At 40.9% G+C, this 16,636-nt stretch overlaps 1 protein-coding gene across 1 annotated transcript; it reads right to left on the reverse strand.

The window, feature by feature from the left end:
- Positions 1 to 245: 245 nt before the first annotated feature.
- On the reverse strand, positions 246 to 14,987 carry TOP3B (DNA topoisomerase III beta). Its single transcript, XM_050318774.1, has 17 exons — positions 14,776 to 14,987; positions 13,952 to 14,083; positions 12,805 to 12,911; positions 11,898 to 11,972; positions 10,815 to 11,011; positions 9,636 to 9,792; positions 8,409 to 8,522; positions 7,434 to 7,524; positions 6,447 to 6,601; positions 6,159 to 6,264; positions 4,849 to 4,995; positions 3,955 to 4,128; positions 3,019 to 3,147; positions 2,644 to 2,793; positions 2,098 to 2,198; positions 1,655 to 1,856; positions 246 to 762 (listed from the first exon to the last, which is right to left on the reverse strand). The coding sequence occupies exons 1-17, from the start codon at positions 14,843 to 14,845 to the stop codon at positions 281 to 283; spliced, it is 2,589 nt and encodes an 862-aa protein (XP_050174731.1). The 5' UTR covers positions 14,846 to 14,987; the 3' UTR covers positions 246 to 280.
- Between the last annotated feature and the right edge of the window lie 1,649 nt (positions 14,988 to 16,636).

The following is a 16,636-nucleotide window of genomic DNA, read 5'->3' on the forward strand; positions in this document are numbered from 1 at the left end:
CTATCAGCCACAGGTAACAGTCCAGTTAGACTCCTTGAGTGTCCCTATTGTTTGTGAGCTCTCCTTGTATCAATGAATCCCAATCAAAAGCTTAAAGGTTTACTCAGTTACTAATGGATCACCCAGAAAAATTTGTTTTATGAATTAAATCAAGGCATAGAACACTTATGGTGTTTTAACTGTTCTAAGAACAGGAAAGCAGTGAAGATCAAAAACACTTAAAAATGAACTCCAAGGGAAACAAATTTTTGTATGAAGTTTATTTAGTGTTGTGTGGCCATTACACAAAGTAAGCAGCCAGAGCTGCCATTTTGTCCTTGGGTTTCTTTGGGTTGACTCTTCCTCCAGGCCTCCGGCCTTTGCCCCTTCCCCGCCCTTGCCTTTTCCCTTGTCCCCCTCGGTGCATGGGGTGTCTCATGGCTGCATGTTTCAGCTCCACCAGATCTTGGAACACAGGGTCACAGAACACACAGCCGGAGTGCTGGGTCTCATCACCAGGTAGAGGAGATTTGGCTTTGTTAAAATCCACATCCACGAGCGCGGCCTCGCACAGGTCGCAAGTCTCCGGCGACACCCGCACCTTGTGGGCGTTCTCGAAGAAGTGCACAATGACGTTGCACTTGTTGCAGGCCATCTTCCACTTCGGCCCTGACGTCGAGTCCAGCACCAGGACCCCATTCTCACACTCAACGCACTGCCCAATTCCAAGCATGCTAAGGGAATGCTGGCATGTGGGGTGGGTGCATTCATTACAGCCCATTCCTGGCAGGAAAAGAGTAAAACCATACCACAAGGAACCCATTGCACTACTCACACTACAGAGTTTGGAGGAAGTATGACACAGAAAAACTTAGTATATTATATGTTTTCAAAATCACTAAAGAATGAAACTGCTCCCAAAATAGCAACTTGCCTCTTCACACATTCAGAATAATCCCTTTTTCAAAAATTTCTCTAGGCTTTCAGAGTTGCCAGATACTGCCACCGTACAATACAGCCAGTTTAGACACGAGTGATGAAATCAGTGAAACCTAGTTACATTTTCAATTAAACACATGGCTCCTAGCTAACAGCCACTTTATATTTGAACTACTCACTGTTAGTCCAAGACATTTTTAATTAAAAGATGATAATAAAAAATATGCCAAAAAGCTCCTGTTACTCATAGCTTCAATGCACTACTTTAAGTAACTTTTCGTCTCACAGCTACCAAAGTAGCTGCAACTTTTACCTCTTCTTATATCCTTCAACAGCTTTTGACACACCATTTATCTCAGCATCATAACATTCTCGAGACCAGGTCTTCATCTAAAGTCCTACCCAAGCCTACTCCAATTTGCAAGGTGTCAGAATCTCAGTGTCTTTCACTGCATGCTGAGTGTTCTGAAGGTCACCTACAGTGTATGTAGGTAAATTAATTTCTTACTTCTTTTATAAAGAAAAATTTGTAAAAAATTAACTGGTAAATTTTGGTGAGTTTGATGTGAATTTTAGGTATCTAGAATCTAATTTGAACAGCACTTCTTTATGAAACAACACTGGTTTCAGAATTCCTAAAAAGCACATTGCAGGGACTGTACTTAATTTATTTAAAGTGAGAGTGATACCTGCATGTTTACAGAGAGTGATACCTGCATGTTTACAGAATTCCTACCTTTTTTCATGTCCCTGAAAGGAGGATGGTTGTAACAATATGGACACAGTGGATAGCTCTTTCCTCTGGATCCAGATGACCACAGCACCAGCTCAAAGTCATCTAGGGGACAACGCAGCTCTTTATAGAGTTTAATGGTACCATTCTGTGGGAGACTGTAGGTGTCATCACAGTGGGAGCAGTGCAGGCGACTCGGCTTGGCCTGGAAATAGAACACAAGTCTCCTGAACAACTGCAGAGTCAATAGTGTTTACAACTTGCAGTGCATCCAGCTGGACCTGCTTTCCAACTTGTTTCCCATGGAAAAACTCCATCAGGTACTTTGTTTCAGAAATGCACTTTGAGAACAACATTTTAACCCAAATTCAGTAATAGAAAAGGAGTTTCTACTCAATGCCCCCCCCCCGCCAGCAAGTGAAATTCAAAGTATGAAGTAAATTTACCTGAATATACTTCATGAAACGATGGCATTTACCACAGCGGGAAAGGGGTTTTCCCGTGGCAGCCAAGGGCGAAAAAGAAACTTCCATCAGTTCATCCATACCTGCAAAAGAAATAATCACATTTATGTTAGAATTCTAGTTCTTAAGAGGAAACCTGAACAAAATCATCTACAAGACCTGTCAAGAAGTCAGAATTATTTTATTCACAATGCCCTTCCTTGTTTATGAAGACATTTTAAACACACAGTGTTTTGCACTGAGCATGCACAAACACTAGGTTCAGTTAGTCTCAAGTTTTCAAAAACTCACCACTACACAGAAGCGAAATAAATTTGCAGTAGAGTTTTGGAGACAGGATTCAGTCCATTTCCCTTTGGAGGGCAACTTACTTTGAAACTTCCAGTCCTGGTATGACTTTTCAGAAAGCCTAAAACTCTAAAAGGAACCTAATACATATTTTCTATGCAACAATTTCTAATTTATAATACGTATTTTCTATGCAACAATTAAATAATTGTAGGGAACTCTGCATGTAAAAAGTTTTACCTGCAATAGAATCCACAAAATAGTGAAATTTCCTTTTGAAAATGTCAAGGGTGTGCTCCAGGACCTGATGATAATTTGCTTTACCCAGAGCTATTAAGTTGAGTTGCTTCTCTACAGCACTGCGGATCGTAGGCAGAACCAATTCTGCATCTAACAGAAAACCAGAGACAGCAGCAATGCAAGGTCAAAAATGGAGGTAGGAAACTGTCATCAAAATAAAGACACAAGTTTTAATTATTATAGTCTTCGGTTAATAATACTTTCCTAGAGACATCATTTTGAGACAGAAATGCTGCTTACACAATGACAACAGCCCTTGAGATAGTGAAGGGAAAAGAAGGCAAGAGGATGGAAAGGGAAGAGCATTTAACTGACCTATTTTGTAATAACCATGAACCAGAACAATGCCAAGGTTTGTAGGCTTTAGTCTCCGACCACTCTCCACTGTGACATAGTTTCTCTGGCAAATGTTGTTAATGTGGACTGGAATACTGGCATCAGTTCCTGGCACACAAAGGAAAACAACAGATCCATCTTGAACAAAACAGAGTTGTCATCAAATTACTCACTTCTGACTTCTCCAGTTTAATGTCAAACTGTAGGGCTCCTACGACAGCTTAAAATTCAGATACCTTCTTACTGTTACCCAACTTCCAGTGCGTAGCTACTCTCTCTCCAGTAACTCTGATGTTCCTTTGCAGTTCTTAGAAGTCTGAAACACATGTCTTAACCTTAATCCTTTCATTTCTTCCAAGGAATTACCATTGGGAAGACACTTATTCTTACAATCATTTATTCTGGAAAAACATGTTGGAGTAAGAGGCTATGTTTGCTCTAACTGGATGAACTTTATAAAAATACCTCAAAGGAAACAAGTCAGATTGATAATGAAAAGTAGCATTGTGGTAAATTGTATAATAAGATATAGAAGGATTACTGAATTCAGCAAAGCTGAAGCAAGCTATAAAGACAAGAAATCATTCCTAAGAATGAGGAGGTGCTTCCTTCCAAACATCAGCTCTTTCTGACACAGAAGTGACAAGGATTTGTTATGAAAGGATACTGCTTTGGCCAGAAACTACTGAAAATAAGGATAAGAAAAGAAAAAGGAGTGTGGGGAAAGAAACAATCTATCATCTGTTGAGAGGAGCTACAGGCAGCTGTGGTTTGAAGGGGAAGAGATTATCACTGCACCTACCCAAATGCATGCTGAGGGGTCATTACTGACAGAGAGCGTGCAGAGGAGCGATTCAGACTCTTTGCACTCTTGGTGGATGTATTACAGGATATGTAAGTCTAACAAGTTCCTACCAATGCCATGCTTTTCCATCAGAGTGATCAGTTCTGCTTCTGTCAGGTAATCAGGGGGACTGGTTTGCTTTTCCAGCAACTTTATTTCACCAATTGGAAAAAGATCTCCTTTCTCACAGCGGGGAAGGCTCTCTTCCAATGGGATGCTGTGCCATGGCATAATTTCTGTGAACCCTGGGGGGAAAGAAAGAAACAAACAAAAGCAATGAGAGCTTATCTCTACAGCTTTTAGAAGGTCAAGGTATATGTTTCTAGTTTTAACATGGGCTGCATTTTACAGATCAAAGTTAAGACATGTCTGCCATATCAGGCAGAAAATACATGAGGCCAGGAATGCTGAGGAAATACAGAATCTCAAGACAGTATCTCTCACTACATCACATAAGATATAATTTTTGCATGACTTGAATCAGTCTGATGACTGAAAAAAGCAAACACTTTCTATGAACGAAAGCACAGTGCCAGAATGATGGGCAGAGTTTCTTAAAAAGAAACTCAAATAGGAAGTCATAATAATGCAATAAGTACTATTAGGCCAGTTTACCATAAAAATCTCAGTACTAGTGCTACATTCTTTTTACAGAGGCCCAAGAAAAAAAATCTGCTTTTGTCTAATTTATCTCCCACAAGGCATTTACTATCTGCAAAAAGACTGGTCTTCACACTGGTAAATCTTGGCATTAAATCTTTAAGACTACTACATAAAAAATAAGACTCTTCCTATCATAATTGCAGTATGGAAACAAAGACAAGATTTTGTCTCTGGTTTTGACAGATCAAAAAATGTCTTCCAAATTGCACTTGTTCCCAATGCTTCACTCTTCTATACTTTCAGCATATTAATGGAAAAAAAATTACATCTGTAGCCAACTACTTACTCCTGACTAGTTTTACCTGGTGAAGTTACCACCTTTCCAACACAGGTGAATCGTTCAGGGCCAATACTGAAGGAAATGGTGGTTTGCAGGTACTTGCAGTCAGCGCTGACAGTGGCAATGAAGTGCCGAGTTATGTACTCATAGAGTCGCCACCCATCTCCACCTGGGGATTAACAACACCTCAGCCATGGAACTCCAGTCCTGCAGATTTCTGTAAAATCTACTCTAAATAAAAAGTACTAGTTTCCCACTGGTATCACAGGAAAAAACAGTACCTAAAAGAAAGTAACATTCAAAAGTCTGTCCAGTTCCCCTTTAAAATTTCATGCCTATGTCACAGACAGGAGCTGCAGATGCACTTGCAGAAGAACTGCCAATTTAGCCAGTCCTCTCCCAGTTTTGCGATGTGTTTGAATGAGAGGGCAAAGTAAGAAAAACTTTTCTATTTTTGCTAAAATAAAGACATATGAACAAAACCAAAATTATCTACTGCTTAGTGCCCCTGGATACCACATTCTAATCTAAATCATAAAATGTGATCCTGGTGGCAACTGCCACTCTGGGCAACTTAAAGAGATCACTCTAAAATAATACTTATTAACACTAATGCACATTAATTTGCAAAACAAAGTTTCATTATTCACAATCTCTGTATAGGAATGGAATATTTGAAAGGTTACACTGCTATGAACAGCTCCCAGTTCTTAGTCCCATGCTTTGCATATTTTGTTTTGCTGTGTATAAAGAAAAATGGCCACTCAGTAGCCCATACAATTAACCAAAATTTTAAAGCATTTATTTTTTAACACAGATAATTTCACCATAGGTATTTGTTTTCTACAACAATCTCAGCTATTCTGAATAAACAATACAATTCATTCACTACACTCCCTTAGAACCTTAAAATCCTCTTTTGAGGGAGCACAGTGTACAAAAAGTCAAATATTGTATTTTAATATAAAACCTACAAACCATACAGACTAAATTAAAATGCAGTTGAAGTTTGGCTTACAAGCACAAAAATATAGTAATATTTCAGTACTTGGAAGCTACTATTCTGGGGCAAATTTCTCCTAGAAAAGTAGGCATTAAGTTGTTTTTTTCTTAGCAATACTATAGTCCTGAGGATCAATTACTAAAATGCAGAGCAGCTCTGAACTTCACTGTCACCGGAAGTTTCGCAGAGGATCAAGTTTGCTCTCTTCATTTCTGCCATTCAAAGAGTTGTATTTTCTGTTGAAACTCGGTGATTTTCAAACTGGCACCTACACCTCAAGGAACTAATTTCTTCACACAGTGTCCCAACACTACTGAATTTGCCTGTACCTAATTCTGCTTCTGTTGCAGCTCTCATTGGGGTGATGGGAGGATGGTCTCCTGCATCATGGCCTTTCCTTGGACGATTAATGCCTTCTGATAGCAATATATTTACCTGGGTGAAGAAAGAAATTGCTTACTCTGATCCAATCCATAACAATACAACATCCATAAACAAAAGCAACTAGAGATATTTATCATTTCCAAAGGCCTAGAGGTGTTAATACACCAAATAAGATCTATTCTAAACACACACTAGCAAATGATGCTAGTACAAGTTTTGCTTCATGTACTCACAGTTTCTGCCCAGTAAGGATTACTGGCTTGCTGTCTCAGACATCCTTTCAAGTCAAAGTTTTCTGGGTAATGAGTAGTTTCTGTTCGAGGGTAGCTAATATAACCCTGAGTATAAAGACGCTCTGCTATTTGCATGGCATGTTGTGGACCCATTCCTAAGACGGGATAGGACAAAACAAAAATCATCTACACATTCACTGTGATTATGGTTTGCTGCATCTGAAAAAATATCTTATCCAAGCACCCAAATAAAACACAGTTTGTCCTTTATGTATTCTGTCACCTTGATCTTCCTAAACATTTCACTTTTGACAAGCTTTCTAAACTTGATCCTTCTCCCAAAATCATAGAATCATAGAATCAGCTGGGTTGGAAAGGAACTCTGAGATCATCAAGTCCAATCCTTGATCCAACACTGCCATGGTTACCAGACCATGGCACTGAGTGCCACATTCAGTCTCATCTTAAAAACCACCAGGGATGGAGAATCCACCACTTCCCCGGGCAGCCCATTCCAATGCCTGATTATTCTCTCTGTAAAGAATTTCTTCCTAATATCTAACCTAAACCTCCCCAGGCAGAGCTTAAGACCATGCCCTCTTGTATTACTGAGAGCTGCCTGGGAGAAGAGACCAACCCCCACCTGGCTACAACCTCCTTTCAGGTAGTTGTAGAGGATGCTGAGGTCTCCCCTGAGCCTCCTCTTCTCCAGCCTCAACAACCCCAGCTCCCTCAGCCTCTCCTCATAGGACTTGTGTACAGTCCCTTCACCAGCCTAATTGCTCTTCTCTGGACCTGCTTCAGCACCTTAATATCCTTCCCAGAACTGATCTATAATAGCAATATAATGATCTGTAATGATCTAAATGATCTATTACAGGGAGAGGAAAGTATCAAACTATATTTGATATGTCCTTGATTATTTCATTTGTGAAGTCAAAATATTTTGCTTTAAAACAGTGTGAAAATCTGAACTTTTGCACATACCTAAAGCAGCACTGGCCACTCGTAGCATTTCTACCGTGTTCAGAGCCAGTGGTCTCTGCTTCACCTTCTCTTTTTTACTCACAGATTCTACCTAGAAAACAGCATTTTCCCAGTAAAAGTTCTGAAGTTTCCTAACTGGTAAATGTGTGATTTCAATCATGCCTATAAACAAGTATCATACCTACCATTGTCTACTCTTGTTGTATGTGCTATTTTCTTAAAACACAAGCCACCAATATATTTTTACTTTAGAAAATCTGACTTGAGATAATTTTACCAAGTTCCAAAATTAAAGTCCTAAAGATCCTTTGTGCTAGAGACTAACTAGATCAGGTCTATAACTGGGAATGCAGCAAGGCAGCTTATTGCTGTCTTCCCATTTACCTCAGCAGTACATACTTTCAGAACTACAAGGACTTAGTGCTCGTGGCCCTAACTATAAGGATCCAGAGTTTTAAAAGCTTCAAGCAGTCTTTGAACCTTGACGTCTATAAGCTCTGAAATCCAAACACACTGTCAAACAAATATTGAATAGAGCAGAGCTAGAAGTTAATTTGCTATAAAGACCATACACATGATTAAAAATTTAACTGCAGGAATATTGCCCTACACATAATTGAACTCTGATTTGTACAATGTCTCATGGGAAATAAGAGGTCTGCTTCGAAATATCTGAACAGTATTTCCTAGCAGGTTTAGTAATGAAGAGTTCCTATCAGGAGTGATGATCATTTCTAAAATCAATATTAAAAAGAGGCTTCTGCTGAGATGACCACACCAGTACATGAACTACAATAAAAAATCTCTTGCTTTTTATTCTCATTTACACAAAGCTGAATGAAGTAAAAAACAATATACATATATTCTGCACTCTGTAACAAAAACAAACAAAAACCCCCAACATGCAGCAAACGAAATATTAATGGTTGCTTTATGTGAAATATGGGTCTACTGACACTTAGTAAATATTCTTACCCTTGCTTCTTTTGACATCTTTGTTATATTCAGGAACATTTGAGCAACCTCACGATCAAACACTCTCACTCTATCCCAATCTAAAGTGAGAGAACTTTCTTTTTCAGGGTTCACCTGTTGGACAAAATAAAAAAAAAAATTCATTCCCACCAACTCTACTTCTGGAAGTGTGAGAATGCGTATTCCCAACAATAATCCAGCAAGCAAATCCTAGGACATATAAGATTTGTTAGGACAAATTTAGGACAAACTTACACTAGGACAAGTGATTCAAACACACAGTTCTGCTTCTTTTTACAGGGGTTTCTGAGAAAGGTAGAGAACTTGGATTTCTTGGGGCCGGGGAGTGACTGTAACTATTCCTGCAGTGAACTAAAATACTGTCCTTGTTTAGAGGGAACAGTAAAGGCTGAAGTGGGTAGAATTCAAAGTTTACCATTTTCATTTAGTGAAATCAATAATTTGTATTTTACTGTAACTAGGTCTTGTTTTAAGTCCCATATACAAAAATCAATATGAAGCAACCAATATAAGAGAGTACAAAATTCTCTGAAAACAGGCACCAAGTATTTCCTAGCATGACACATGAGACACATCAGAAGAAATGACAGTAGACACCCGATTCTATTTTTTTTTTTTTTTTACCTTTAAAATCTAAAAATGGAAACTTTTTACCATGCATCCCTTATTTGTTTAAAAAATCCCTGTGATCATAAGCTGTAAAACCCTGTTGGTTTACTCTCAGAGCTTGGACAGCAGCAAGGCTGTAAAACTGCCCTAAGCGGCCAAAGTACTCCGAGGATTCAATCACCAGTTAACACAATGAGTATTTTATTTGCTTTAAAATTCTAACACTCCGCAATGCCAATGTTTTTTCGCAGCCTAATTAATTCCTGAATTCAAATTAACAACAGTTAGTCCAAGGACCCCAGGGAACAAAAGAAAACCATTTTAAGTAGTCTTTTTGGCTGAATCTAAGTTTAGATGACCAGCACCGAAGAATTCTTATAAGTAGCAGACAATAGCCACTTTAATACAAAACTGACATACTGGAATCTGTTCTTGAGAGTGGTGACACACATGTGAACAGAATGAGAGTATATGAGTAAACTATAGGCATCGTGAATTCCTGTCCGCAGCTACAAATTTATGAATGAATGAAATGAAAATACATTTTTTTGGTAAAAATATACGTCCTCATATATAAACAAGTACTGTAAAACTTACTTTAGCTTGCAACACCCAGTAAGTCTCAGGCTTAAATGACTGGATTTTGTCATGCCTTTCAACACAGAATCCGAGTGTTGGGGTCTGACATGGCCCAAAGGAGATGAGGGAACTGTCTAAATTCCCATATTTCCCCTGAAAATATTTAGTCTGAAACCTAAGAGAGATGAGAAAAAAAAAAACAACAAACTAGGAACGAGTACATTAATATCTTCATTTCCACGAAAAATTTTTCATTAACATACACACACAAACATGAGTAATCTCTAAAAGCATTCAGGCACTAGGAAAAAAGAATTCTGAGAAACACCATCTCTTACAGCTAATTTAGTCACAATCATTTTGCCTCAGTGAATCCTGTTTATTCCCAAAGAAATGTGAGAGAACATTAGAGCATAAAATCATACCACATTGGCCAATAGTACTTTACCTAGTTCAGGTAAGTCCATACACAACTTTTTCTTTTTTTTTATTTGTCTGTGCATAAAATTGTTCGGTTTGGTGCTGAACAGAATCAGCCCCTAGAGTTCTGAGACATATTCTGTGGTGTCCTGGGTTAGGCTGGGGTAGAGTTAATCTTCACAGAGGCTGGTACAGGGCTGTGCTTTGGATTTGTGCTGAGAACAGTGTTGATAATTCAGGGATGTTTTCACTGTTGCTGAGTAGGGCTCACACCGAGTCAAGGCCTCTCCTACCTCTCACCCCACCAAACCAGTGAGCAGACTGGGGGTGCAAAACGAGTTGGGAGAGGACACAGCCAGGACATCTGATCCCAACTGACCAAAGGGATATTCCAGACCATATGACACCACGCTCAGCATATAAAGCTGGGCAAAGGAAGAAGGGGGGGAATGTTCACAGTGATGGAGTTTGTCTTCCCAAGTCTCCATTGCGGGTGTCCTGGGGATGGTTGAACACCTGCCTGCCCACGGGTAGTGGTGAATTAATGCCTTATTTTGCTTTGCTTGTGTGTGCAGCTTTTGTCTTACCTATTAAACTACTTTTACTCTCTACTCGTGAGTTTTCTCACTTCTACCTATCTGATTCTCTCCCACCACCCCACTGGGGTGGAAGCAGTGAGTGGCTGTGTGGGGCTTGGCTGCCAGCTGGGGTTAACCCATGAGTGGACAGAACCATTCTTGAGCCTTCCATAAAACCATCTGCGATCTGTGCTGTCACCTTGTGAATGCACAGCCAATCCTCAGATCCAGCTCCTGGCGGGCATCCACAGATAGAGCCTCGTTGCGATTGGGTTCTCCCAAGTGATTCATGGCATTGCAGATGTCTGTGTCAGTGATGGAGCTGAATTTAGCTCTGTAAATCGACCTTTCTGTGCCACGAGGTTTGTTCATGACAGGAAGAACAGCATCAAGAACCTAATGAAAGTATTTGAAAGATAAAGGCTTCAGTCAGGTTTTCTCTCTAAATAAATAAAAAAAAACAACACTCTCCACAAAATATTTGCTTATATGACACTAAATTCAGCAAGATAACCCAGAGAAGTATTTTCCATCCACTCGGAAGTCCATTAAGAACTAGCAAAACTGAAGGATTTATTTACCATTCAGCAACCGCTGGAAGCAAATCACTATTGTTGGCCAAGTACAAAGACATTCAACAGTGCAGCTGCAGTGCTTTATGGTGAACATGTACCACTTTCTCTCTGGGTTTATTCTAAGTATTGCTAGGGCCAAGCGATGATAAAGTGGTATGTAAAGAACTTAAAACAATTACTTGATAAAATGTGCTTCTTTAAACAAAAGAAAAAAGCCCAAACAAATACTCTTCATGTAGACTTCTGGAAATAGCACGATTTTTAAAAAAATCTTAAGAAAGTTTTAGTTCTATGTTTTTATGTGTGGAGACCAAATTCTTGCAGAAGGCCTATGCTTAAAAGTAGTCTCGGTGTTGTAAAGCATCTAATTGCTTAATAAACAACAGATAACAGAGATGAAGTTTTACAAGGACAGAAAAATAACTACTCCAGCTGTGTAATACAGACCAACTCTGAAAGCACTGAAATGTTCTAACATTTAGGAGACTTGAATGTTATCTAAGATGAGCAATATCTCTGAAATTGATTTTTACTCTTTAACTGACATCTTACAGAGCTCAAAGCACATGAGTTTTTCCACCAAGGCCTTTAAAACTTTATTGAACTTTAGTTTGAATTTTACTGTATACTCATAAACCAATGCATTGATAGTATTGTCACAGACAAATATATCATGGTATTATATGTCTTAAAAAGAGAAATCTTACTTCAAAACAGATGTTTTCTCCTTCTTTATCACAATCCAACCACAAGACAATACAATCACAGCCTCTTCCCTCCACCTGTGAGGAAAACTAGCAGAGTTCTTCAGCAACAAAAACAGCCCACCTCCCCTCTCTCTTTTTAAGTACTGGAGATAATTTACTCGGTGCTAAAAGGATTGGAAGAATAAACCAGAAGTGACAAGAAGTTTCCAGGTACCTAAACAGTGGTTGAAGAGAGGAGCAAGCTGTGCTCCATGGGGCCAGAAAACTGCATATAAGATGCTTTTCTGAAAATAATCAGCATAGTTCCATAGCAGTGGAAGTCTCCCAAAACAGCTCCAGTCTGCATGCACAACCTCAGGCATAGCCCCTTCCCTCTCTGGGCCTTAATTTCCAAATATAAAAAAAAAAAAAAAAAATCCAAAAAACTCTAACACACAAACAAACCCAAGAAACACTTTTCTAGTTCATAAAGACACTGCTAAGTCTAAATTTGTCTGACATAAATAATTTTTTCACCACATACACTTGCCCTTCAGACAGCATATTATTTTGTAAAAGCAACCAAAATCCTGCTTTCCTCTCAGCAGGACGTGTGAAGTATGAACAATAACCAACACACTTATTTTAAAGAAGCATTTATAAGCTCTGCCTTGCACTTGCTGTTAGAAACTAAACATTCATCTAATGCTCCAATTCTAAGAAGCAAGATATCAACAGTCCAACAGCTCAGAAGGCAATGAAAAAAGTGAATTTAACAAGGCAAGGATTTCAGACGGCATAAGAACAAGGAAAAAAAAAAAAAAAAAAAAAGATCTGTGAGAAAAAGCTGCTCCTTGCAGGGAAGAAAGTCCTACTTTAGGAGCATAGAAAATTATATATCTGAAATACTACTCAGAAGAAAGAATACCTGCAAAAACTTCACCATGGTCAGCTTGGGATTAGCTTCTTTCTTTTCTGTGGGAGCTTTGCTAAAAAGTTCTGCTGGATCCACTTTGTCCCAGCTGTTATATTTTCCTGTAAAGCAAAAGTATAAGGCTCTAAAGACATATAAAAAACCCCAAAACCAAACAACAAACAACTTTATTTTGCAAAATAATTGACTTTCAAAATTTGTATGGAAAATTTTCTACTGTAACAAATCTTGCTTTACTGCACATCAAGGGACCGCTTAGCTTTTTCTGTGAATTGCATCTGTCATTTAGAAACATGAAATGTGAAGGAAAAAAAATACTGTTCACCTTTCAGAAATTTTATCAAGGGCTATTAAAACACCTTCTCTTGTACAATCAATTGATCAGGCCAAGGGGAATGGCTATGTTTCCTTGTTTATATCATTTATATATACATATAACATGACTGCTGCAGTCTGTTTTACTGTTCATCACATGGCTAGTTATGTCTCAGCCCTAAAGTGCCCTGTGCCATCTGCTCGTATCAATGCATTTGTTCATTTTCATTTCTCTCAAGTAATGTCAACAATATTGCTCAGCAATTACACAAAACTGAACCTCTTTAAAACACTGTGTAAGTAAAGTTCTGAGGCAAGTAGAATTAGAAGAACTAATTAGAAGAACTACAACATTAGTAATTAGAAGAACTACAACAGTTACACGACTAGTCCAACGTTTCAGAGCAGGTTGGTGACAGGATTCTTTGAGCATAATCCTTATCAGATCTCTGTTTTGCAGTAATACACTATAATGCTTAAGAAAATATCCTTTTGGGGTCTGCATTCTTTACTCATCTTCCATCCTAAGTACCAAAACATTTTTCCAGATAAGTAAATTTAGCCTTATCTCCCCTCATTTTCCAGGGATGTAATTCAGGCACAGAAAAGACAAGTGCCATGACTGAGGTCATGCAAAAAGTCAGCAAGAGAACTAGAAACAAAAATCTAGAACTGCTGACCATAAGCAATCTTTTTGTTCTCCTTTTTCTGCTACTTCTCTCCCAAAAATCCTTTCTGATTTATTTCCACAATCAGTATTTTCCTATTAGGAATCCTTGACAGCTCTACAAAGTATTAGAAGTTAAAATATCTTATGAGCAAATACCTATGAAATCCAAAGTCATGACGTGACCACATACAGATGTCATCTTGAAATGGGCACTCTGTCCAATAAAGGATCCTGTGTATTCATGCACAGAGCAGGCACCATTCAGGCCCTTGCGAGAAGACATGTTACCTGTGAAAATGAGACCATAAATACCAATGAGATTAAATTAAGCAGCTGTTGAAATAAGTTATTTTGTGTGAAATTACATTCCCCTTTTCTTAGATCATTGTTCCTTAGATCCTACTTATGGATCAAGTTTTTATTTAAGTTAACTACCACTTTATGCCTTTTTTTAAAGTATATTTCATTTTCAAGTTAAACTATACACTATCTCCTCCATCCTTCCCTCCCACCAGGAAACCTTACAAAAATACAGAAGTTTCCTACACTGCATAGTTATAATCAACTAATTTTATTTTCCACAGGGTTTACAAGCCTTTTACTATTGCTTCAAAAATCTCAGAACAGTAACTTGCTACTCGATTGGCACTTTCCAGAAACCATATGCACTAACACACACTACAGCTACATATTGAAACCACGTTCCTTTATTCTTGAACAGGCATCAGCCTATAAAAATAAACAGAATATGACGGGACACCCAGCTTTTTTATGAACTGCAACCTAACCCAGGTGGCATCTGCCCCGAGACAACGAAGTCGCTGAGCAGGGTAATTCTCAACCTCGCTGCAAGGACAGCAAACCTGGGAACCCCCGCAGACGCCTCCCGGCGGCTCCCACACCTCTCCCGGCGGGGCTGTGCCTCCGGAGCGCTCCCACTGCCGCTGGCACAGCAACAGGCATAGCCGCACCCGTCCTACCTCTCGAGAGGATCTTGGCGATGGACTGCGCCAGGGACGGCTTCTCCGCCACCATCAGCACGGTCTTCATCTTGGGATGGGTGACCCGCGGGGCCGGGCCGGGGGCGCGGGGCCGCGGCAGCTCCCGAGCCCGAGGGCACAGAGCATCAGCGCGGGCACTGCGGCGGGTGGGCACCCACAGACCCGCACTCGCGGGACCGGACCCTTTCCCACCTGAACTCTGAGAACAGAGCGCGGCCGAGGAGCCGCCACCGCCCCGCCGCGCTCCGCTCCGGGCCCGGCCCACCCCGCGCTTCAGCGGGTGGCCATGGCCGCTTCACTGCCGGGTCACGGAGCCGGAAGGCGCGGGCGGGCGGGTCCGTGGCGGGGCGGGCGGGCACGCACAGACACACACACACGGAGATACGTATGCGGACAGACACACGGACACGTACAGACATACATACACACACGGAGACACGTATGCGGACACACACACGGACACGTACAGACATACACACACACACGGAGACACGTATGCGGACACACACACGGACACGTACAGACATACATACACACACGGAGACACGTATGCGGACAGACACACGGACACGTACAGACATACATACACACACGGAGACACGTATGCGGACAGACACACGGACACGTACAGACATACATACACACACGGAGATACGTATGCGGACAGACACACGGACACGTACAGACATACATACACACACGGAGATACGTATGCGGACAGACACACGGACACGTACAGACATACACACACACACGGAGATACGTATGCGGACAGACACACGGACACGTACAGACATACATACACACACGGAGATACGTATGCGGACAGACACACGGACACGTATAGACATACATACACACACGGAGATACATATGCAGACAGACACACAGACACATACAGACAGATACATACACACACGCACCCCCACTACACACACACACTCCCCCCACATACACCCCCACCCCCCACCCACCCACCCATACACATACACCTCTCCCCCATACGCTCCCCTCCCATACACACACACCTCTCCCTCCACATACAACCCCCTCTGGCTCTAGCGCCCTCTGGCGGCGCGGGGTGGAGATGGAGGGCGCGACCCTCAGTCCGCTCTGAGCCCGGAGCTGGGCACGGCCAGAGCTGGTGTCACATGCGGGACCCGGCACAAGAACATGGGCGAAGCGCACCGCCACCCCTTACTTCCACAGCCCACGCGCAGCGCTGTGCAGCAGGAAGGGCTTTTTCCGCGCGGTACAGCCGGGTGATGGAGCTCGTTAGCCCTGTAAGGTAATCCATCTACATCCTGAGGACCTCGCTGCCACCGTCCAAGCTCGCTTGGCCCCGGCAGATGAACCTTAGGATTAAAGGGTGGGCTCAGTTCTGCGCACACTGTGTCTCACCTAAAAAATCCAATGCGCAGGCTGGAAGGTGTAAAGACCTTCCCCAGATCTTCGCTCACGAAGACTGGCCATTATATTACAGCCGGGTGCGCTCAGCTGCCTCCCCTCCCTTTTCTATGCAGGTGCGCAAACCACGTATCGTCAAACTTCTCTAAGAGAACAAGCACACAAATTGTGTCTGTTTTGTTTAAGCGGTTGCACCTGTGCCGAGTTAGTCACAGGTTCCACTTCCCATACACATGAAACACTACAGTCTCTGACACCGACAGCATCTCTTTCAGCGAAAATGAATTTGCTCTTGAAGTATTAGGAGCACCTGCTACCCTTGCACTCAGATGAGTTAATGGAAATAATACTGATTTTTTGAATGATTCTCGAAAAAAAATTATTTCCACTTTATATTTTAGTTGAGTGTTGATTTCTCACAGGCAGAAAGAGC

Source organism: Myiozetetes cayanensis, unplaced genomic scaffold (assembly GCF_022539395.1).
Source record: "Myiozetetes cayanensis isolate MyiCay16 unplaced genomic scaffold, myiCay2020 scf21, whole genome shotgun sequence".
In the NCBI taxonomy this organism is placed as follows: domain Eukaryota; kingdom Metazoa; phylum Chordata; class Aves; order Passeriformes; family Tyrannidae; genus Myiozetetes; species Myiozetetes cayanensis.